Raw genomic sequence first — 22,297 nt, 5'->3', positions numbered from 1 at the left:
GGCCGCCTCTCTGAATCTAGGCAATAACTTGACCCCAATTCCAAATAAGGACCACATACTCCAGTGAGGACGGTCTTGTCCTTGGACCCTAGAGGAATGGTCTAGATTTTTGCCGCCTTCTGCATTACTCCAGCCTTTAAGTCATCCAAACCCTCGGGCTGCTTGTTCTCTGTTCAGGAAGTCCACGGGGGGGGGGGGGGGCATTTTCCTAGAGCCTTTATGGGTAATGGGTCACTGAAGGAGAATCAAAGCCAACAGACACTCCACAAGCCCGTGGGATCCTGGGAGATTCACAAAAACCAAGCACCCCAATCTGCAAAGAAGGAAAGTGAGATCTTCTCTGCAGGCACCTCCACACTAAGGGTCTTCGCCCTGCCCTCCAGACTGGTCTGAGGATGACCTCTGTCAAACAGACCCTGGGAATCCTAGCATCATCGTCTGTCCATCAGCGCCTCTCATAAAATGGGCACCCCCAATGTTGCTAGGAGACTGGACGCCTCAGCCCTAAGACAGAGCTGCCTCCAGCCTCTTCCTTCTTCCATTTCAACCACCTCTTCACTGTCCCGCCCTCCTCTGAAACCTAGGAAGTCTGTAGGATCTTTCTAGAGTGAACAGAGGTGTGCGCTCGTGCCTGGGTGGGCTCCATACGGAGGGGTGGCCAGTGTTCCCCAGGACTTCAGGAGACTCTCATTCCCAAAGGAAACCCCACGCTAGGGTAGAGCTCTGACCCAAGAGGCCGGAAGTCTTCCCTTCTCCTCTGGTCCCCGCCCACCTAGCGAGCTTCTTTCCAGACCTCAGTTTCCCAATTGTACTAAGACAGGTAGGACGCGGAACAGCGTAAGTGCACACTCTGCGTGGAGGCGGCCCCGCTCGCTCTCCGGGTGTGTGCGGGCCTCGTCCACACCCACGGCTGCAGGGCCCCCAGCCGACTCACCTGGCAATCTACCATCATCCTCAGCCTCGGCAGCTCATCGCCAGCCCCAGGGCGCGGCCCAGGGCTCGCAGAGGCCGCTCGCCTCGGCCCGCGCGCAGCGCAGCGGGGCGTCCGGCTGCGGAGCTCATGGCGCGGCCTCCGGTCCCCGCCAGGCCCGGGGCTCCGCGGCCCTCGCCAATCCCGCTCCCATTGTCTGCCCCGCGCCTCTCCTCGCCACGGTCCCGGCCGTTGAGGCCTCGCTGCTCGGTTCCGCCGGAGCTCCCGGGACTCGGGACGGGTGGGCGGGGAGAGCGCGGCCCCGCCCCGGTCCCGCCCAACCCGCTCGCAGGTGCGAGGGGCGGGCCACGGCGCACGAGCTCGGGGACGCGCGAGCTCGGGGACGCGCTCGGCCTGTCTTCTCGCGGGGCGCACGGCACGCGAATGGACCAGGGCGCAGGGAGGTCGGCCTAGCGCGCGCGGTGCCGGCAGGCGCGCGCACGTGACCCCGCCTTACCGCGCGCACGCGCCGCGTGCTCGGGAGGACTGATCTCTCGCGTCCCTCAGCCCTGTACCCTACGCAGTACTCCCCCTCCTCGCAGGGTTTAGAATCACCGTCACGGGTGCTGAGGCTGGGTGGACATGGAGAGCCTGGACACTTTGTCACCCAGGTACCCCCACGCCACCTTCAGGACTCAGCTCGGTGGGTGGCTGGTGTCAATAGACTCTGAGACTGGCCGAAGATCAGGTCCTTCCCCGGACCTCCATCTCTCCTATGCCTTCCCTTCCACCTCCAGGTTTTCCTTCGCTTGTGTGAGGATTAGGAGGGAGCCTAAAAGGAGCGCCTTGTATCTGGGAGTGAGCAGGTGTTGGGGTGTGGGGAGTCACTGCTACTAAGGAGCTGTTGGGCACGCAGGATTAAGCCTTGTTTTAGAAATAGGAGAGATGGTTCAGCTGGTAAGAATGCTTGCTGCTTTCCAGAGAACCCGAGTACAGTTTCCAGCACCCATGCTGAGGCTCTAACACTCTTCTGGCCTCCGTAGGCACCAGCGTACATTCACACAGACACATGGACTCATACACATTAATAAAAATACACCTTGCTGGTTGTAGGCATGAACACCTTAAATTCCAGCTCTGGGGAGGCAGAGGCAGGCCAATCTGAGTTCGAGGCCATTATTGTCTATGTAGGGAGTTTCATGTCAGTCAGGGTACAGAGTGAGACCCTGTCTCAAATTAAATACTTTTATTTATTTATTTATTTTTCGAGAAAGGTTTTATCTGTGTAGCTCTGGAACCTGTTCTGGCATTCGCTGTGTAGACCAGGCTGGCCTCGAAATCACAGAGATCTGCCTGCCTCTGCCTCCCAAGTGTTAGGATTAAATGCGTGCGCCACCACTGCCTGTTGGATAAATAAAATATTTAAACAAAAAGCCTCATTTATAATGAGCAGTGGCACCAACATTAACAGCTAACCAGCCACATCCAGCTGTGTCTGGGAGACTTAGAAGCATCATTCATCGCTCCACTCGCCCCAGCCAGGATATCCTCTGTGTCAATCTCCCCATTTGGAGGACCCCCACTTTCCTGTTTTATTTTAAAGCACACTTACAGGGGCAATCACTAACCCACTTTTTTTTTTTTTAATTTGTTTTACGATTTTTTTAAGTGTATGATAACATATCCAGCTGTGTTGCATTGCTCAAGGAAGCCAGAAGAGGGTGTCTGGTCCCCTGAAACTGGAATTACAGGCAGTCACGAGCTGCCATATGGGTGCTGGGAATTGAACCTGCCTTCTCCTCGAGACCCCAGGTGCACGTTCTGGCAAGAATCAGCTACAAACACGAGGTCCAGCTGGGGACTGGCCTTGGCTAGCCACACTGGCTGAGATCTCCTCCTTGCCTGGGGGACAGCTGACATTTTCAGTGTACGAGGATTCAACAGTGTGGGCCCAGCTCAGAACCTCACCGTCCCCACCCGTATAGCAGCCACCTCTGCTCAGAGTAACTGCCATGCCAGGGTTTCTGCAGGTTGAACTTTTTTCTTTTTCTTTCTTTCATTTTTATTTATTTTTTGCTCTGGTGGAACAGCCAGTACTCAGCCTGAGCTGTCACCTCAGCCCACTAACCAGCTTTCAATGAAAGAAAGAGGCTTTCAGAAGTCACCCATGACCCTACCTGCCACAGGTTATGCTGAGGCTCAACTATGGTTTTGAACCAAGTCCAGCAGGCCCACAAGGCTGTGCTGTCTAGGAACCAAGGAGATGTGATGGGACTCTGAGGAGCTAGGGTTTTGGGGTGCCCGGTAATTCCAGGCAACCAGTTGGGAGTTACTGCAGGCTAAAGGTCCAAAGCCTTGTCCAGGAACTCTTCTCAGAGCCAAGGTATCCTAGAGAGGATGGCTGGAGCGGTTGAGTGGACACTGTTAGCCCAGCATGAACCCCAGACACCTGCTTCATTGCCCTCCAGTGGCTCATGAAGCTATAAGCTGTTGAGCCGCCTCCAAAGTACATCTTCTGCCTGGATGGCTCAGGGCTGGAGCCACCAAAGTCGCTGTCCAAGAAGGGCAGGTGCCGAGAGGTCTCCTAGCATTATTCCATTGATGGGGTTCTGAGAGGTGAGTGACCTGCCCAACACTGCCCAGGTCCTAAAACAAACTCTTTCCTTTTTTTTTTTTTTTTTTTGGTTTTTTGAGACAGGGTTTCTCTGTGGTTTTGGAGCCTGTCCTGGAACTAGCTCTTGTAGACCAGGCTGGTCTCGAACTCACAGAGATCCACCTGCCTCTGCCTCCCGAGTGCTGGGATTAAAGGCGTGCGCCACCACCGCCCGGCCTAAAACAAACTCTTAAACAGATTTTTGTAGCGAGCTGCGTGAAGCCACACCTGATGGCAATGTAGAGAGCTGCGTGGAGTCGCACCTGATGGTGCTGGCTCCCGCCCTCCGCGATCCCGAAAGCGAGTGCTCTCTGTGATAATCAACTCCTATGGCTAAAGCCTGACTTATGCTATTATCATGCAATGACTGTCAGCTGCTTGCATATGCGTGAACCTATGGGCAGTGCCCACCTGGCAGTCTGAGGTTGGCGGCCCAGGCCTACTTAAAGGCTGGGAGCGGTTTGCCCAGGGAGAGAGAGAGAGAAATTTTACAATTGTCAAAAGGTCCTGAATAAAACTGCAGTGAGAAGAGCTCCGGTGTTGCGCGTCCTCCTTGCTGGACGAGGGGGACCGTGACAGGTGGTGGCCTGTACGGGGACAAGACAAGTGGTGCTGCGTACGGGGAACCTCCAAACCTCTCTCCGTGGAGCCCAGAACTTGCTGCAGTCAGGGGGTGCACCGGATAATCCTCAGGTAAAAAAGACTGGGGATCCGCGAAAAAAGCGGGTTTTCCGCTCTCGCCAGTAGAAGGGAGAGTGGGGGTAATGAGAGCTGCGACTATAGCAGACGGATCAAAGTGAGAGCCACAACCAAAGTGGACGGTTTAAAATGAAAATAAAAGAATGGGATTTTAGAATGGGCGCTTCAACATCACACCTGATTTTTCTGGCTCTTAATGAGCTGTTAAGGAGCGCATTGGAAAGGTTTTTGACTGAATGTGACACAATTGCTCCTTGGTTTGCCGTCTCTGGCAATCTTAATGTGTCATCCTGGGACAAGCTTGGTAGAGATATGAATTTTGCTGCTGAACAAGGTATGCTAAGGAAGGGAGTTAGATTCATGTGGTTTGAATTACCGAGACCTCCTGAGTTTGCAGTGGAGTGTGAGCAGCTGCGGCTCCAAGGCCAAGCAGGGCTGAGGGTCTGCGAACCTGCAAACACCCAGGACCTGCCTTGAGGACCAACAAGGCCAGAACGCTAGGCCACTCCCAGCGTGTGCCTCAGGGCGTAGAAGCAGCACAACCAGGGTCGCTCTGCACTGCCACACCTCCACCTTCCAGCTCGGTGGGGAGGTAGAGTCTCCGCCTCTCCCCAGTCGCTGCCGTGACCTGCGTCCAAGCGAGGCTGAAAATGGCAGTAAGAATGCAACGTCCCCGCTCAGCAGGAAGTAGCCAGACAGACTGACAACGCCCAAATTCCCTAAAACGTTTTAAGTGGGGACCCTTCAATGGTTGCAGAGCAGCAAGCCTGCTTTCCTGAGTTCCGCTCCACTCCGTGCACCAGTCTGGACCCAGAACGAATGCAGCTAGGGCAGAAAGGCAGCTGGAGCAGAGCTGGAGCAGAGTTTTGCTAGGTGGCTGTGGTGGAAGGCACATTGCCTCAGCAGTCGGTGCCTAGCCTGGCGGATGCCACAGCAGTGCTAAGAGTATCAGCAAACGCAACAACAAGTGCTGGAGCTGAGACAAGCTGGAGCACAGACCCCACAGGGCTGCCCGAGAATGCAGCATAGCTGCAGGGCAAGGAAAAGGTAATGGCAGTTTTAGGCTCTGCACGCTGCTGAAGAGTCTGCGACAGAGCTAATTTAAATCAAGAGACTGCCCTATTGTAGGAGCAGGTACCTTGTGTGTACTGTTTTAGCCAAAGGGTTGGTAGAATACCATAGCCCAAATGGGAGGTTGGGTCTAATGGTGATTGGGAACCCTACTGCTGACAATCTCAACACCTGTTGTCATGGGCATTTATCTTTAAATCCTGTGTAAGATCAGACAACTCATGAGAATGCAACATATGGTCACTTAGCAGAAGCAGGATCAGCTGAGCTGCTAGGGAAGCCAAAGAGGTGCACGAGGGAGAAGGTGTCTTCCATGCACTCAGCTGACAAGAATGAATGTGCCACGGGGGTATGGCAGCTGGGGTATGTTAAGAGAGGCAAGTCCATACCCTAGTCTGTCAGACATTTCTATCCATCCAGGGCTGTGTGTGACCAGCATTCAGTATGAAAGATTAACCCATGCAGCTAATCTGTAAAGAATTGTCTAGGTATCTTTTAGGTAATTGGTCTGGTGAATTCGAAAACAACTGGAAAAGCTTCGGATGACGATTGCGACTGTGAACTCCACACGCATGGATACCAGCCTGGCAGAAGGACTATCCTGGATCACTCCATGGATCATCTGAAGGAGTGGGCGGGAGTAGGAGCCCTAGCAGGCTTAATGGTGCTTGCCTCCCTGGTTTGCCTGTGGTGCGTCTGTCACATAAGGGTTTCACAGCATTGCAATGCAGTTATGATCATTCAGGCCTTCACGGTCATTGAAGCAGGACAGTCTCCCCAAGTTTGGCTATCTTAAAAGAGACAGAAGCAAGCACAGGATGCGAGGCTTGCGCACTGCACTTGAGGTAAGCATACATCAACCTCAAGAAGAGCAAGTCTGATTGCATGTGGGTTGGTGTCTAACTCCCACCTCTGTAAAAAGACACCAGACAGGTCTAATGTTCTCTGGGTGAATGACACCTGGACGGACACTAGCACATGTTCCATTTTTAACAGATCAGACCTCTACTCTTGCCTGTAGCTTTACAAAACAAAAAGGGGGAACTGTAGCGAGCTGCGTGAAGCCACACCTGATGGCAATGTAGAGAGCTGCGTGGAGTCGCACCTGATGGTGCTGGCTCCCGCCCTCCGCGATCCCGAAAGCGAGTGCTCTCTGTGATAATCAACTCCTATGGCTAAAGCCTGACTTATGCTATTATCATGCAATGACTGTCAGCTGCTTGCATATGCGTGAACCTATGGGCAGTGCCCACCTGGCAGTCTGAGGTTGGCGGCCCAGGCCTACTTAAGGGCTGGGAGAGGTTGGCCCGGGGAAGAGAGGAAGAGAGAGATAAGGAGAGAAAGAGAAGGAAGCTGTGAATAAAGTCCTGGAATAAACTGCAGTGAGAAGAGCTCCGGTGGTCGCGTCATCCTTGCTGGACAAGGGGGACCGTGACAGATTTTCATTCTGCTGCCTCTCATGTAGTCACTGAGACCGTGAAGTCAGGTACCAGGGGACTGCTGTCTAGGGGGCAGTGCTTGGGAGGGGTCTTAAAAGTACTGCAAATGGTGCTGCCTGGTAAGAATTTATGGGAAAACAGAAAAGCGCCCACTCAGGAGAGCAGCAGAAATCAAGGCAGGCTTCCCAGAAGATATGCCATGAAGAACAATTCCCAGGAAATTTCCCCCTGTCCACTGGCAGACCTGGCCTGTGAGCAGCATGGGCAGAGATGTGTGGCTGGGTCCTATAAGCTCAGCCATGATATTGGATGCTGCTGGCCACAAAGAGATAGTGTTTGAACCTGGGGTAGGGGCTCTGTGGTTGACCTTTGTCAGCATTTATCATTTTGTCTGTTTGGGCAATAGGGAGGGGACTTCACAGGGCAGCCTCAGGTATTATCCTTGGAGCTATTCACTTTTTCTTTTCTTTCGGTTTGTTGTTGTTGTTGTTGTTTTGGGACAGGGTTTCTCCATAGCTTTGGAGCTTGTCCTGGAACTAGCTCTTGTAGACCAGGCTAGCCTCAAACTGATAGAGATCAGCCTGCCTCTGCCTCCCGAGTGCTGGGATTAAAGGCATGCGTCACCACCACCTGGCTTTTTGTTTTTGTTTTTTGAGACAGGGTTCAGGCTGGCTTTGAACTCACAGAGATCCACCTGCCTCTGTCTCATGTGCTGGGATTAAAGGCGTGTACCGCCATACCCACGTACTATCCACCTTTTCAAATTTTATTTATTTATTTATTTATTATACAATATTCTGTCTGTGTGTATGCCTGCAGGCCAGAAGAGGGCATCAGACCTCATTACAGATGGTTATGAGCCACCATGTGGTTGCTGGGAATTGAACTCAGAATCTTCGGAAGAGCAGGCAATGCTCTTAACCACTGAGCCATCTCTCCAGCCCCACTATCCACCTTTTTTATATTATTTATTTATTTATTTATTGGTTTTTCGAGACAGGGTTTCTCTTAGCTTTGGTGCCTGTCCCGGAACTAGCTCTTATAGATCAAGCTGGCCTCGAACTCCCAGAGATCTGCCTGCCTCTGCCTCCCGAGTGCTGGGATTAAAGGCGTGCACCACCACCGCCCGGCCTATCCACCTTTTTTTTTTTTTAAAGATTTTATTTATTTATTATGTATACAACATTCTGCCTCCATGGATGCCTGCAGGCCAGAGGGCGCCAGATCTCATTACAGATGGTTGTGAGCCACCATGTGGTTACTGGGAATTGAACTCAGGTCCTCCGGAAGAACAGTCACTGCTCTTAACCGCTGAGCCATCTCTCCAGCCCCTATCTACCTTTTTTAAAGATAGCTTTTTTTTTTTTTTTTTTTTTTTTTACTGGCCTGCAGCTTGCCCACTAGGCTAGGCTGAATGGCCAGTGGGTTCCAGAGGGCTGTCTCCAGCTTCCCTGTGCTAGGATTACAAATGTGTTCGACCACACCTGGCTTTTTTAAATTTACTTTTTGGGGAATTTCATATGAGCACTGTATTAAAACATTTTCTCCCTCCCTCTTCTTCCTCTAATTCCTCCCATGTCCGACCCACTCCTCAAAGCCATGGCTTGTTCTTTCATTGTAATGGATTGTTCTACACACAGACACACATAGTTTATAAATACAGTCTGCTGGGCTCGTCTAATATTGTCATGTGTTTAGAGCCAACCTCTCAGACTGGCTACCTTATCAGGGAGTCTGTCCCTGAAGAAGCCTGCTTTGCTCTCCCCCAGCAACCATCAACTGCCTCTAGTTGTCTTTCTAGGGGTGAAGCCTGTGAGAATTCCCCCATTCCGTTGGCATGTCAGTAGGGCGGTGTTGTTTTTGAGGTCTCGTTTAGGCAACGATATTGTTGATATTTTTCTGGGTGCTGCTTCCCTGTCAAACATAAAAGACACTGTCTCAAAGCGGACATCCACCCATAGGCTGTCCTGGTCTTCTGGCTCTTCCAGTCTTTCCACACCCTCTTTTGTGATGTTCCCTGAGCCTTTGGTGTAGGGGTTGTGTTTTAGATATAGGAACTGGGGCTGGACACCCCATGGCGAGTTCTTTGCATTTTGATCAGTTGTGATGCTCTTTATCCGCTGCAGAAAGAGGCAGCTCTGGTGAGGGGTGAGGGCTGCACTTATCTTTGGGTATAAGGCTAAGTGTTTAGAGTTCAGCCAGAAATGCTATTGGTTTAATGACATGGACTCACCAGCCACAGGCAATGGGCCAGCTTTTTCTTTTTTTTTTTTTTCTTTTTGGTTTTTCGAGACAGGGTTTCTCTGTGGTTTTGGAGCTGTCCTGGAACTAGCTCTTTTTTTTTTTTTTTTTTTTTTTTTTTTTTTTTTTTTTGGTTTTTCGAGACAGGGTTTCTCTGTGGTTTTGGAGCCTGTCCTGGAACTAGCTCTGTAGACCAGGCTGGTCTCGAACTCACAGAGATCCGCCTGCCTCTGCCTCCCAAGTGCTGGGATTAAAGGCGTGCGCCACCACCGCCCGGCGGGCCAGCATTTTCTTAAACAAAGCAAAACATGGTGTACTAGATAGTTTTATGTCAACTTGACACAATCACCTGGGAGGAGGGAACCTCAATTAAGAAAATGCCTATATGAGATTGGGTAGTAGGTAAGCCTGTAAGGCATTTATTAGTGACTAGTGGAGGAGGGCTCAGCCCATTGTGAGTAGGGCCATCCCTGGGCTACTGGTCCTGTGTTCTCCAAGACAGCAAGCTGAGCAAGTCTTGAGGAGAAGGCCAGCGTCTTGGTTAGGGTTTCTATTGCTGTGAAGAGACACCATGACCACAGTAACTCTTTTTTTTTTTTTTTTTTTTTAAGATTTATTATGTATACAGTGTTCTGTCTGTACTCTTGCTGGCCAGAAGAGGACACCAGATCTCATTACAGATGGCTGTGAGCCACCATGTGGTTGCTGGGAATTGAACTCAGGACCTTGGAAGAGCAGCCAGTGCTCTTAACCTCTGAGCCATCTCTCCAGCCCCACGGTAACTCTTATTAAAGAAAAATGTTTAATTGGGGTGGCTTACATTTTCAGAGTTAGTCCATTATCATCATGTTGATGAACATGGCAGTGTGCAGGCAGACATGGTGCTGGAAAGGGAGCTGCTACATGTTGATATGCAGGAAACAGGAAGTAGACTGTGTGTCACACTAAGCATGGCTTGAGCATATATGAGATCTCAAAGCCTACATCCTCCAACAAGGCCACATCTCCTAATAGTGCCTTTGGGGGCCATTTGATTTTAAACCACCACAGCCAAGTAAGCAGCATCCGTCCATGGCCCCTGCATCAGCTCCTGCCTCCAGGTTCCTGCCCTGCTTGAGTTCCTGTTCTGACTTCCTTCAGTGATGAGGAGTAACATAGGGGTGTAAGCCAAATAGACCCTTTCCTTCCCAATTTATCTGGCCATTGTGTTTCATCACAGCACTAGTAACCCTGACTAAGATGAATGGATTGAGGGTATTGAACTCAGGTACTTGTGCTTACTTGGCAAGAACTTTACTAACCTTGAACTATCACCAAGCTCCTCACCTTTCTTTTGTTGTTTTGAAACAAGGTTTCACTGTGTAGCTCTGGTTAGACCAGGCTGGCCTTGCACTCACAGAGATCCACCTGCCTCTGCCTCCTAAATGCTGACATTAAAGGCACGTACGACCGCTGTTTGGCCTGCTCACCTTTCCTGAAGAGGATGTTGTGTGATTTTAAACCTTCTGGCCCACAGAACCTCAGTCTGTCCTGGAACTGTGTGCTTATCACTCCACAAACCTCAAATCTGATTCTTCTATACAAAGGTCTAGGGCTCCTTGCGGGGATTGTCCCTGGACACCCTCAGAGACAGTGGGCCAGGCTCCTATCTGGATCATCTCCCACCCAAACCCAGTTCAGAAAGCAACATGGATGGTGGTTGGTTCTACAAGTTGGGTTCAGTCTCTTACCTAGTGTCTGGGACCATGCCCTGAATAGTAATTGCTTGAAGGTCTTAGTTGGCTGAAAGAGATCAGGTACCATCTCCTCCCCTGCTGGCTAATCCTGCCTCAGGCTTCAGTCTTTCAGAGGCCTTCTCTGGCTTCCATGTTCAAAACCCCCTGCTTCAAAGAGCAATTCCTTGAAGGTAGAGCCTGCCCTCTTCCCACAGCTCTGCTTCAGGACCATTCTGATGCCTGGCAGCCTCAGGCAGATGCTCACCACCAAAGACAGAGGCGAGGGTCTATTACAGCTTCACTGTCTAGAAGCCCTAGGGGTTCTTCTGCTTGGCAGATCAATAACAAAGTATAGAAAAACAGGCTCAAGGGGGCTGGAGAGATGGCTCAGCAGTTAAGAGCACAGGCTGCTCTTTCAGCGGTCCTGAGTTCAATTCCCAGCAACCACATGATGGCTCACAACCATCTATAATGAAATATGGTACCCTCTGCTGGCCTGCAGGCAGGTATGCTGGCAGAACATTGTATGCATAATAAATAATAAACTCAAAAAAAAAGAAAAGAAAGAAAGAAAAACAGGCTCAAGATGGCCTCCAGCTTTGCAGGGGATGGGTGGGTTATGGGGTGCCTGCATGACTTCGGAGTGTACCCCAGCCAACCATGTTGCTTCCTTCCATGGAGAAGATACTGCTGCCTAGGGAAGAGCGCATTAGGCCACCAAGCTCTCAACTAGCGTCTAATTGCATCTCTGCCTAGCCTCTATGGGCCTCTGAGCGTCCTCTGGACCCAGGCTGTTAACACCCTCTGAACCTGGCCTATTCATCCCACCATCCTGAAGCCCCATACCCACCAGTGGCTTCCCACAGGCATAGTGGTCATGGATACAGAGGGGACCACAAGCACACCTCCTATATGTGCAGGGACTAAAGGGACAATGGAGCTGAGAAGCACCGCTGCTCTCTAGGTGTGGCACATCTGTCCACAGGACTCCACCTCACCCAGGCTCCCAGAACTGGGATGAACAAGGTCTGTGGAAGCAGCCAGCTTTGGCTCAGTCTCCCGGAATAACCATTAACCAACCCTCTCCCAACATGAACTGTTTGAAATCCAGTCCACTTGTGTCCCCCAGAACTATCCTGACTGGCAAAATAGTCCACTGTGCTGCCACATGGACTAGATCTGATCAGGATCTAGATCACACCATCTTTATTGGAAGCTACCACAGACAGACATCTAGTCCCTGAGAGTGAGGTACCTCATGGGATACAGGTGACCAGAAGGAACCTAAGCCTCGTCCGCTTCAGAGCTAGCTCTGGGATCTGGAGTGAAGAACACATGTGGCTGGGGGAACAGCATGGTACTCGGGATGAGGATATCACAGTGCAGATTCAAGGCAGCAGGCCGGGGCTCAGGGGAGGAGCACTTCCCTTCAGCGTGCATGGCCCCTGTTTGATCCCCAAGACTGCAGATTAAAACAAAACTCAAAAGCAGCATGTAACAGTGAGGGCAGAAGCAGGCCACTGGGCACTTCGAATAGGGCTGGATGCCAGGGCCAGTCCTGGAAGGACACATCCATGCCTCGGGTAGCTGTGAGGCCTGCCAGGCCCTGTCTCCCTCTTGTCCAACCACTGGTATTGGAACAATGTATGACTGTGGGTGCACAACCCCTCACAGTTTACACTTCCTCTCCAGCCATCTTCCTGGTTGAACTCCCCCGGTAGACTGAGGTGGGCAGGGCTGGGCTTTGGGAGGGTCTCAGCTCCACTGTCAGCTCCTCAGCCAGTTGGTATCCTTTTTCACCGTGGAGAATCGGATCAGCTTCAGGCTCGGGGGCTGGGGCTTCCTGTCATCCCAGAGGTACTCTGGAGACAGCACTGTAGATGGCTTGTGCCAGATGAAACGGCGGTTCAGGTGGCTCTCCTCCTGCCAGGCTGCCATTATGCCGTTGGCTTTGTCCGCCAGGATGGCCATGTGGCAGCCCCTGGTAAACTCATACACCCGGGCCACTCGTCCCCCAAAGACTGCCCCACCATAATAGAAGTCCCCCTCACTGTCTGCCACAAAGGCGGCGGAAACTCGCCTGCGTTCATAAGGGAACTGCTGGCGAGGTACAGCGAAATAGCCTGGGTGAATGGCAGCCACTAGATCTCCCAAAGTCTCGGGGCCCCATGGGTTACGGAAGACCATATCCACATCGAGACAGAAGAGGTAATCCACCTCTTTGTGAGCCCTCTCGGCAATGTGTTTGCTGATGGTCTCCATCCGGCGCATGGAGATCTCCTCCCACCGGGAGTGACCCTGGATGGGGATGATGCTGAGGAGGCGCCCAGGGCCCAGGAGGACTCTGGGAACGGCTGCAGGGTCATGGGTGAAGAGGTAGTAGTGTACTTGGTACCCACGCATAAAGAACTCTTCAGCTGACTCCAGGAAGGGTCGAATGAAGTAGGTGTACCTAGGGATGACAGTTCTGTCAACTGGGGATGATAGTGATGCTGTCCGTCACTGCCCGGGTCCCCAGTACTGGAGTCTATACTCTAGTTCTCCACCTCAAGGAGTCATTCAAGTCTTACCTTGGTGTCCTCATCTGTCAAACTCCCACAGTCCTTGCCAAAGCTGAATACCCCTCATCGAAAAGCCCTGCTTCAGAGTTTTAGATTAAGATTTGTAATTATTAAAGTCTAAACAAATTTTAAAATCTATACTGGGAGAGACTGCTGGCCCAAGTGTTTCTAATCAGGAATACTCAGTGGATGACAACCATTTGAGACAGATCCTTAACCATCTGTATGTCTGTATGTGTGTGTGTGTTTATGCACACATGTGTACCAGAGGTCGAACATCTTCCTCAGTTGCTTGCCACCTTATTTTTTTGAGACAGGGTCTTAATGAATCTGGACCTCAGCAATCTGGCAAGGCTGGCCAGGCAGCAAGCCTCAGTGATGTTCCTATCTGTATCCTCGGGGCTGGGACTATAGGCATGCGCTCTGGAGTCTGGCTTTCTTATGTGGGTTTTGGGAAAAGAACACAGGTTGTGTTTGCATGAAAAGCCCTTTACCAACTGAGCTGTCCTCCCCAGTGTCTACTGTGTTTCTTTAAAATTTAAAAAAATTAATTGTTTTTGTGCATGCATGCATGCCACGGTGTGCCTCTGGAGGTCAGAGAGCAACTTTCAGGAGTCAGTTCTCTCCTTCCGCCATGACTGGGTTCTGGGGATCAAACCTAGGTCATCGGGCTTAGAGACAAGGACATTTACTAAACCCAAATAGCACTGTTAGGTATTCCCGTGATCTTTGATCTTAGCATTAACAATCTGCTCAGAAACATGACCATTTGACATGCACAAATTCTGAGCACCAGGAGGACGACAGTCACTGAGAAGCAAATGGGACAGAATCCAGGGAAGGTGGGTGACAGACGCTGGGGACATACAGCACAGTGGATGACATGGCTCCATCCTTAGGGGTCACCTGACCTCTGAGGTCCACTTGTCATCTGGCCAGTATGTTAAGTCCTAGGGTGGGTGGACTAAAAGGGAAGGCAAGGTAGGGACCAGGAGAGACAGGGAGGACAAAGTCTCCTTCCCATATTCCACTATTCCTCACCCAGGCTTCTCGCGCCTCCCTCTCCATGGCAGGTAAGGCCCTACATCAGAAAGCTCCCCCACATCACTGCCCCGCACTCGGCCACACTGGCCTCTCTAGACCACAAACCCCAGTGGCTCAAGGACACCCAGCCCCAACCCTGCCTAGCCCACTACTCACTTCCCCACGGCGAACACGGTGACTCCGATGGTCAGGTTCAACGGCTGGTACATATTCTGCAGAAGCTCTGGGCTGAAGGTTCCCTCGGAGATGATGGGTGCCAACCAGGGGGTAAGCGTCAGTAGCTCTGTGGATCTGGCATGGGGGAGGCTCAGGCCATGGAAGCCTCCCTGTTCAGATGCTTAGGTAGCTCTTGGCCCAGTTACTGAGCCTCAGTTTCCCCATGCGAAAGTGGGGATAATAACAGTTATCTCCTGCTAGGGCTGGGAAGTCTAGGAGTTGGCATGGACAGTGTGTCTAAAGCAGCGGTTCTCAACCGTGAATCGTTACCCCTTTGGGGTTGGGGGCTGCATATCGGATATTTATATTACAATCCTTAACAGTAGCAAAATTACAGTTATGAAGTAGCAACAAAATAATTTTACGATTGGAGGTCACCACAACATGAGGAACTGTAGTAAAGGGTCTCAGCGATAGGAAGGTTGAGAACCATTATTCTAGAGCACTCCCACTGCAGACCAGGGGGTGCCCAGAGGGTGACAGCCTAAGCCACTGGGGACAAGCATATGTCACAGTACCCCTGTCTACTGCTCCAACCTCCTATAAAGTAGGTAATATTATGATCTCCACAAAAGGTAAAGCTCAGAGCAGACAGCCAACTGCCTAGGGTCATGCAGTCATTGCGTGGCAGGTGGAGCTCAGTTCCCCGACGCTCTGGCACCCAGGTCCCCTTTACTATCGGTACCGCCACCACCCTCTGGCCTCATTGTCTCTCTCTGGCTCCCCTCCCTGCCGCTACCAGGCCATTCCCTGACACCTACCTGTGTTCTAGCAGTTTAGGCTGAGGGTACTGGAACCTGTAATCAGGAAGGGTCAGTGTGAGGAAGGGAAGGCAGTCCCCGCTCCTGGGGCCAGAATCTAGGGAGAAACGGTAGACTTACTGTGTCATGGGCTGGAACAACTTCTCCTGCCTGAACTGCAGCTTCATGTTGCTGGTGACAAAGACGGAGAGTGGCATTTGTTCAGGATATTTTAATACACGCTTAAACATGAAGGTTAAGAGAAAGAGAGGCACTTGGGGAGAAGGAAAACACCTGAGATGATGCATGTGGGCTTGAGGGAGGGTTCCCTTACCTTTTCCTTGAGACAAGGTCTCTTGCTGGCTTGGAACCTGCCTAATAGGTTAGGCTGGCTAGCAGCTGCCCTAGCGATCTACCTGGTTCCACCTCCTCGGCATGGGGACTATAAGGGAGTCCACACCATCATACTCACTGTTTTTAAAAGCTCTGGAGACCGAACTTGCAAGGAAAGTGCTTTACTGACTGAGCCTCTCACGGGTCCTATGTCAATCATTCGCAAGTGCACAGCTCACTGGCAACGTTGCAGTCATCACTATTACCTGTGCCAAGAACTAGCTTTCTCTCTCTCTTTCTCTCTCTCTCCTTCCTTCCTTTCTTTTCCCTTCCCCTTCCTTCCTTCCTTTCCTTTTTTTTTCAAGACAGGTTTCTCTATAGTTTTAGAACCTGTCCTGGAACTCACTCTGTAGACTAGGCTGGCCTTGGACTCACAGAGATCCTCCTACCTCTGCTTCCTGAGTACTGGGATTGAAGGCATGCGCCACCACTGCCCGGCAAGGATGTTTTCTTTGTCAGTCTAAAATCAGGTCCAGCAAACAGGCCTGCCCTGTTCCTGCCTCTATGAATTTGGTACCATCTCTATGAATTTGGTACCTCCTCTTGAAGTAAAATAAGGTAGAAAAGACCAATTATGAGATACAGATTTGTGGATGTAGGGATTTACTTAAAGCACTGCCTGTACTGCCTATTTGCCGAGCGTGACCTCACTCGCTACCTGGATAGCTACCTGAATGACCTGGAGAAATAACCAGAACAATGAGTCATTGCCCTTAACCACCTGCTGATTGTCACATATGCTTCTGCAAAATCTTACTTGCTTGCCCGCCCTGCCTTACGGTTTTAGAGTATAAAAGGAGACTACACACTGGGTCCGGGATGGAAGCTTTTCAGGAGCTGTGCTGGCTTCGGTCCCCTGGAGGCATATCTTCTCCTTTCCACTCTCACTGGTGTCAGGGTGCCTAGTCCAGAAAGATTCTCGCAACGCTCTTGAGGGAACCTGCATTGTATCTGTCCCTTCACGATTCGCCTCTACTCTTTAATTGCTACTCTCTAAACTCTGTTACCGAGTCCCTGTTCAGAAAATACAGGGGTTCCGAGGAGGCGATCAGAATCAGGAAGAGGATGCCACACCAGGACCCAGCATTCTGTGCAGCCTGACAGTGATTTCATTTTTCCCACAAGTCCAGACATGCTCTTGCTCCACTGGGGAATAACACACAAGAATATAGAAGCAGAAACGGGGAGTGTAGTTCAGGGGAAGATAGCCTGTCTACCGCACAGGAGGCCAAGGGGTTGGCCTAGAGCCTTGCACACACTCATCAAAAAAGAACTTCATATTTTTAAGCATCTAAAGGCAATAAAAATGAAAGGTAAGATGAGCCTGCCAAGGAAGCACAGGCCTGTGATCTCAGCAGTCAGGAGTGAAGGCAAGAAAACCAGGAGCTCAAAGTCATCCCCAGACGTACAGAATTCAGAGCCAATGTGCTTAGGTTTTTAGTTAACTTGACACAACCTGGGTCGTCTTGGAACAGGGAACTTCAGTTGAGAGAATGCCTCGATCAGATTGGTCTGTAGGTAAGTCTATGGGGGCTTTTTCCTGATTCATGACTGATTTATCACTGGGCAGATGGTTGTGGATGGTCTAAGAAAACAGGCTGAGCAGTGGTGGTGCATGCCTTTAAATCCAGCACTCAGGAGGCAGAGTCAGGTGGATCTCTAAATTGAAGGTCAGCCTGGTCTACAGAGTGAGTTCCAGGACAGCCAGGGCTACACAGAGAAAGCCTGTCTCAAAAACAACAACAGCTGGGCGGTGGTGGCGCACGCCTTTAATCCCAGCACTTGGGAGGCAGAGGCAGGTGAATCTCTGTGAGTTCGAGACCAGCCTGGTCTACAAGAGCTAGTTCCAGCTGGGCGGTGGTGGCGCACGCCTTTAATCCCAGCACTTGGGAGGCAGAGGCAGGTAGATCTCTGTGAGTTCGAGACCAGCCTGGTCTACAAGAGCTAGTTCCAGGACAGGCTCCAAAACCACAGAGAAACCCTGTCTCGAAAAACTTAAAAAAAAAAAAAAAAAGAAAAAAGAGCTAGTTCCAGGACAGGAACCAAAACCACAGAGAAACCCTGTCTCGAAAAACCAAAAAAAGGGGGCTGGAGAGATGGCTCAGTGGTTAAGAGCACTGACTGCTCTTCCAGAGGTCCTGAGTTCAATTTCCAGCAACCACATGGTGGCTCACAGCCATCTATAATGAGACCTGACGCCCCCTTCTGGCTTGCGGGCACACATGGAAGGAATGCTGTACACATAATAAATAAATAAATATTTTAAAAAAAAAAACAACAACAACAAAAAGAACGAAAAAAAAAGAAAAAAAGAAATAGAAAGAAAGAAAGAAAAATGAAGAAAGGAAGAAAGAAAAAGAAAGAAAGAAAGAAAGAAAGAAAGAAAGAAAGAAAGAAAGAGAAAGAGCAAGCAAGCAGGCTGAGTAAGCCCCGAAGAACAAGCCAGTAAACAGGTTCCTCCATGGCCTCTGTTTCAATTTCTAACTCCAAGTTCCTGCCTTTCCTTTCCTGACGGACTATGATGGGGACACATAAGCCAACAAACCCTTTCCTCCCCAAGCTGATTTTGGTCATGATGTTTTGTTTCTCATTGTTTTTAAAGACAGGATTTCTCTATGTGACAGCTCTGACTGTCCTGGAACTTGCTTTGTTCACCAGACTGGCCTCGAACTCACAGAGATCTATCTGCCTCTACTTCCCGAGTGCTGGGATTAAAGGTGTGTGCCACCACCACGGCTGGTCATGATGTCTCATTACAGGAATAAATAGAAACCTAAGTAGAACACTGTGGTGGTTTGAATAAGAATGGTCCCTCTTGGGGTTATGTAAGTGTGGCCTTGTTGGAGGAAGTATGTCAGTGGGGGTGGGTTTGGGGTTCCTAAATCCCATGCCAGGCCCAGTCTCTCTTTCTGCAGATCAGTACGTAGATGTCTACTTGCGTTCTGCCAAGCTCCCCACCATGATGATAATGGACTAACTTACAAAATTGTAAACAAGCCCCCCATTTCATACTTTAAGGTTGCCTTGGTCATGGTGTCTCTTCCTAGCAGCAAAACAGTGACTAAGACAGACACTCTAGCTACATAAGGCCCTGTATAGGAACTGGAGAGAGGGCTGTTCTTCCAGAGGACCTGGGTTCAGGTCCCAGTATATACAATAGATACACGGTGGTTCACAACCACTTGCAACTCCAGTCTCAGGGGATCTGATACTCTTTTCTGGCCTCTGAGGGCACCAAGTACATGGTGCATAAATATACATGTAGGCAGAGCACCCATACACATTAAAAATAATAAGTTTGGCAGTGGTGGCATATTCCTTTAATCCCAGCACTCAGGAGGCAGAGGCAGGTGAATCTCTGTGAGTTTGAGGCCAGGATGGTCTACAGAGTGGGTTCCAGGACAGCTAGGACTACACAAAGAAACCCTATCTCGAAAACCAAACCAAACCAAAAATAAATAAATATAATTTTAATAATAAAAGCCAGGTTTGGTAGTACATACCTTTAACCCAAGCACTCAGGAGGCCAGATCTCTATAAATTTAAGGTTAGCCTGGTTGACTTAGAGAGTTCGAGGACAGGTAGGTATTAAGACAAAGAGACCAAAAAATATACACAGAAATACATTCTGCCTCTCACCCTGTGCTGCCCTGGGACCTTGCCAGCAAGATAGTCGCCAACAAATTCAGCACATGTAGCTCCTTGACTTTGGGCCAGAACTGTGGTATCCTGTTATAAACATCTGAATAAGGACTAAAATACTACTATATTTTGTTTTTGATAAAATGTGTTAAGCCAGGTGGTGGCGCACATCTTTAATCCCAGCACTCAGGAGGCAGAGGCAGGCAGATCTTTGAGTTCAAGGCCAGCCTGGTCTTCTTTAGGTGCTATAAAACACAAAAGTTCACGAGGTCCATCTTTTCACGTTTAGCTGTCAAATACATTCACCATGTATGGAAGGCTTTAGCCCAGTGGTACTAGGTTTCCTGCATCCACACAAATGAAGCAAGAGGTTCCTTCCTAACAGGGCTGTTTATTGACCACCTTCTGTGCACTAGGACACTAGCATACGTAGCAGCCAGGAGAGGCATCTCTACCATCCCATCTAACAGGCACAGCAGGCAAGAAGCAAGACCCATAGCTGTGCAAGCACTGAGGGCAGAAGGAGGCTTGAAGGCTGAATGAAATCTCAGACGATGTCATCCTAAAAGCTTTCCTGTTTCTCCAAATACACTCAGCTCACACTGCCCCCAAATCCTCTAGCCCCATACTTACGAGTCTCGGCAGGGGAGGTAAAAAGGCACATAGGAGACCAGCAGCCAGTCCCTGGCAAATCCCCTAGAAAGAAAAAGTACCCATCAATGATGCTCTGCCTCAGGGGCAGATTTGGTGCACTTTATCAGGAGCAAAGGTCACCAGTGGTGCGGTTGGAAGGAAGCCCTGTCACTCTGTGTTGGCGGCAGAGGACACCTGAATCCGGCACAGGGCCTAGTGTGTAGCTGTTTGTCTGTATGGCTATCCACTCGTGGCTTATGTCCTTGACACTAGGTCCCACACACAAATAGGAGACATGCAGTGCCAGTAGCGCCCCACAAGACCAACAGGGGTGACTTTAGGAGCATGAACAGGGTTCCTTATCAACATCACTTGAAGGACAGTCTAGGCAGAAAACGTGGCAAGTTAAAGGAAGGCGAGGAAGTCAAATCAAGGCAAAACACAGAAGCCAATACTAGGTAGTCCAACTGGGGCTGGAGGATTCTGACTCTCGAAAGGTTGATGGAACCTGGAAAACTGTATGCGTATTCAAGGTTTAGGGGTGACATGCAGCGGGAGGGAGTAGACTCCAAACCGTAACTCACCACAGGAGCCAGAGACTTGTGCTAGCAAGCAGGCAGAATGCCAGGCCCAGGGCCAGTCTTTGGCGGGCCATCGCTGGGTGCTGTACAGAAGCCAGGCACCTTCAGCGACCCCAAGGACCTTGGCCAATCAGGCACTTCCCTCCCAGGTCTGTCAGGCTTGGAACCCGCCTCTCTTGAGCTACCAACTCCTGTAAAGAAAGGCTCCAATTAGATTCCTCATCAGCTGACCTCGGGCTAAGGAACCATATCTCAGTACTCAGTGGCAGCTAGGATGTCACTCCAGGCAGTGAGTGGTCTGTCCTTAGGTTGACTCATCATCAGCAAAAGTAAGTAAAGGGCCACCTAGGATCAGATTGGGACAGCATCCTCAGTGACTGTAGTTCTTGGAATTTTTCCTAAAACAATTCCCAGCCACTGGGCAGTGGTGGCGCACGCCTTTAATCCCAAAACTCAGGAGGCAGAGGCAGGCGGATCTCTGTGAGTTCCAGGCCAGCCTGGTCTACAGTGCGAGTTCCAGGACAGGCTCCAATGGCAGAGAAACCCTGTCTCTGTTTATAAACAAAACAATTTCTGGTCACCTGGGAGAGGCGAGGCCTGGATTCTGTAGGATACAGCAGAAAGCACTTCTGCATTTTCCACTCAAAGATCTGGTGCCTGGTGTTTCTCCACCGCCAAAGGGTTAGCGGAAGCTGGGATGATGCTACAGGCCACAGAGCGTGGTGGACCGGAAATTGCAGGTCTCGGGTCCTAGGGGGCTAGGGTTCCGCGTGCTCTATTTTTCCTACAAACTTGTTCCCTCTCTTGCCCTCTGGGACATTAGTTTCCCTACCAAGCTCTCCACTTCCCGCCACACTAGCCTCGGGCTCAAGCTGGACAGAACTGCTTCTAAGACCTAAGTCCAAGAGCAAACCCCGCCGGTCCAAGGTGGAGTCAATTCCAGGGGGCTGGGACTGAGATGCGCACCTGCACTTTGGCCCACTTGGACTGGCTCCCGGATCTCCTCCTTGGCTGCTGCGGTGGGTGCCGTGCGAGGACCGGGTGGGGCAGAGTAGGGCTCAGTGAGGCTGTCCCTGGAGGTACAGAATCACTCCCTTTGGGCTGACAGGCGTTAGGACGGAGAAAAGAACACGTCCCAACCCGGAAAACAGAAACAGTACAGCTCCCCGGAGCTCACTGCTACCCTACAAGGGGTGGAGCTGGGCAAAGCTGGTCTCTGGGGCGGAGCAAAGCCCGAGACCCACCCACTCACGCCCCCCACCCTCCATACTCTCCTTCGGCCTGGTGAGCTACACTCGAGCCCCGCCCACAAGCCTCAGCCGTACACTTCCTGTAAGAGGAGTGCTTAAACCACGCAGTGTCTTCAGGGATCGCAGATCCTGGTACACAAGGCGGCGTGTAGGCAGAGATATGAGAAACGATTTTGGAGAGAAACTTCCTTCCAGGTAGTCAAGGAAGAGGAGAACCAGGAGCACTGAACCTGACCGCGGCTCTCAGACTCTCCCGGAGGCCCTGTCTCGTCCTCAGTCCAGTCGTGTGGCCACGCTTCCTTCTTCGACCTAACGGTTCCAGGAAAGGCCGCCCTTGTCCTCCGCAGGATCCCAGGAGGGACCCACTGACACGTCTGAACAAGTATCGGCCAAACACGATAGATGCAGAGGACTCTGCTAGGAGAGAGGACAGAAGGGGAGAAACCATGCGCAGGAAGAACAGATTCAAAAGAGATTATGGATTTGCTCAGGATCTTAAAGCAGCTTGT

General features: G+C 50.8%; 2 protein-coding genes across 3 annotated transcripts in view; both read right to left on the bottom strand.

Annotated features, from left to right (window-relative positions):
- Positions 1-1,206, bottom strand: part of Ralgds (ral guanine nucleotide dissociation stimulator) — a 42,145-nt gene extending 40,939 nt beyond the window's left edge. The window contains exon 1 of the mRNA XM_057754986.1: positions 935-1,206. Coding sequence (XP_057610969.1) covers positions 935-952 — 18 coding nt within the window. The 5' untranslated portion in view covers positions 953-1,206. The remainder of the gene's footprint in view (positions 1-934) is intronic.
- Positions 1,207-11,929: 10,723 nt separating this feature from the next.
- Positions 11,930-21,711, bottom strand: Gbgt1 (globoside alpha-1,3-N-acetylgalactosaminyltransferase 1 (FORS blood group)). 2 transcript variants are annotated; one of them, XM_057755301.1, is made up of 7 exons: positions 21,505-21,711; positions 20,542-20,729; positions 19,958-20,020; positions 15,431-15,481; positions 15,311-15,346; positions 14,490-14,624; positions 11,930-13,180 (listed from the first exon to the last, which is right to left on the bottom strand). In XM_057755301.1, the coding sequence occupies exons 2-7, from the start codon at positions 20,610-20,612 to the stop codon at positions 12,496-12,498; spliced, it is 1,041 nt and encodes a 346-aa protein (XP_057611284.1). In that variant the 5' UTR covers positions 20,613-20,729; positions 21,505-21,711; the 3' UTR covers positions 11,930-12,495. The 2 variants fall into 2 exon arrangements, with proteins under 2 accessions (XP_057611284.1, XP_057611285.1); XM_057755302.1 differs by lacking the exons at positions 20,542-20,729; positions 21,505-21,711 and adding an exon at positions 20,770-20,832.
- Between the last annotated feature and the right edge of the window lie 586 nt (positions 21,712-22,297).

The sequence above is a fragment of the Chionomys nivalis genome, chromosome 22 (assembly GCF_950005125.1).
Source record: "Chionomys nivalis chromosome 22, mChiNiv1.1, whole genome shotgun sequence".
In the NCBI taxonomy this organism is placed as follows: Eukaryota; Metazoa; Chordata; class Mammalia; order Rodentia; family Cricetidae; genus Chionomys; species Chionomys nivalis.
Note: the sequence above shows the minus strand (reverse complement) of the source record. Positions and strands in the feature narration are given on the sequence as shown.

Coding starts and splice junctions, on each gene's coding strand:
- Gbgt1 (XM_057755301.1), bottom strand. CDS start 20,612: ATGGCCCGCCAAAGACTGGCCCTGGGCCTGGCATTCTGCCTGCTTGCT. Junction 14,625..15,310: donor CCTAAACTGCTAGAACACAG/GTAGGTGTCAGG, acceptor CCCCCATGCCAG/ATCCACAGAGCTACTGACGC. Junction 13,181..14,489: donor ACCGTGTTCGCCGTGGGGAA/GTGAGTAGTGGG, acceptor TGTCATCCCTAG/GTACACCTACTTCATTCGAC.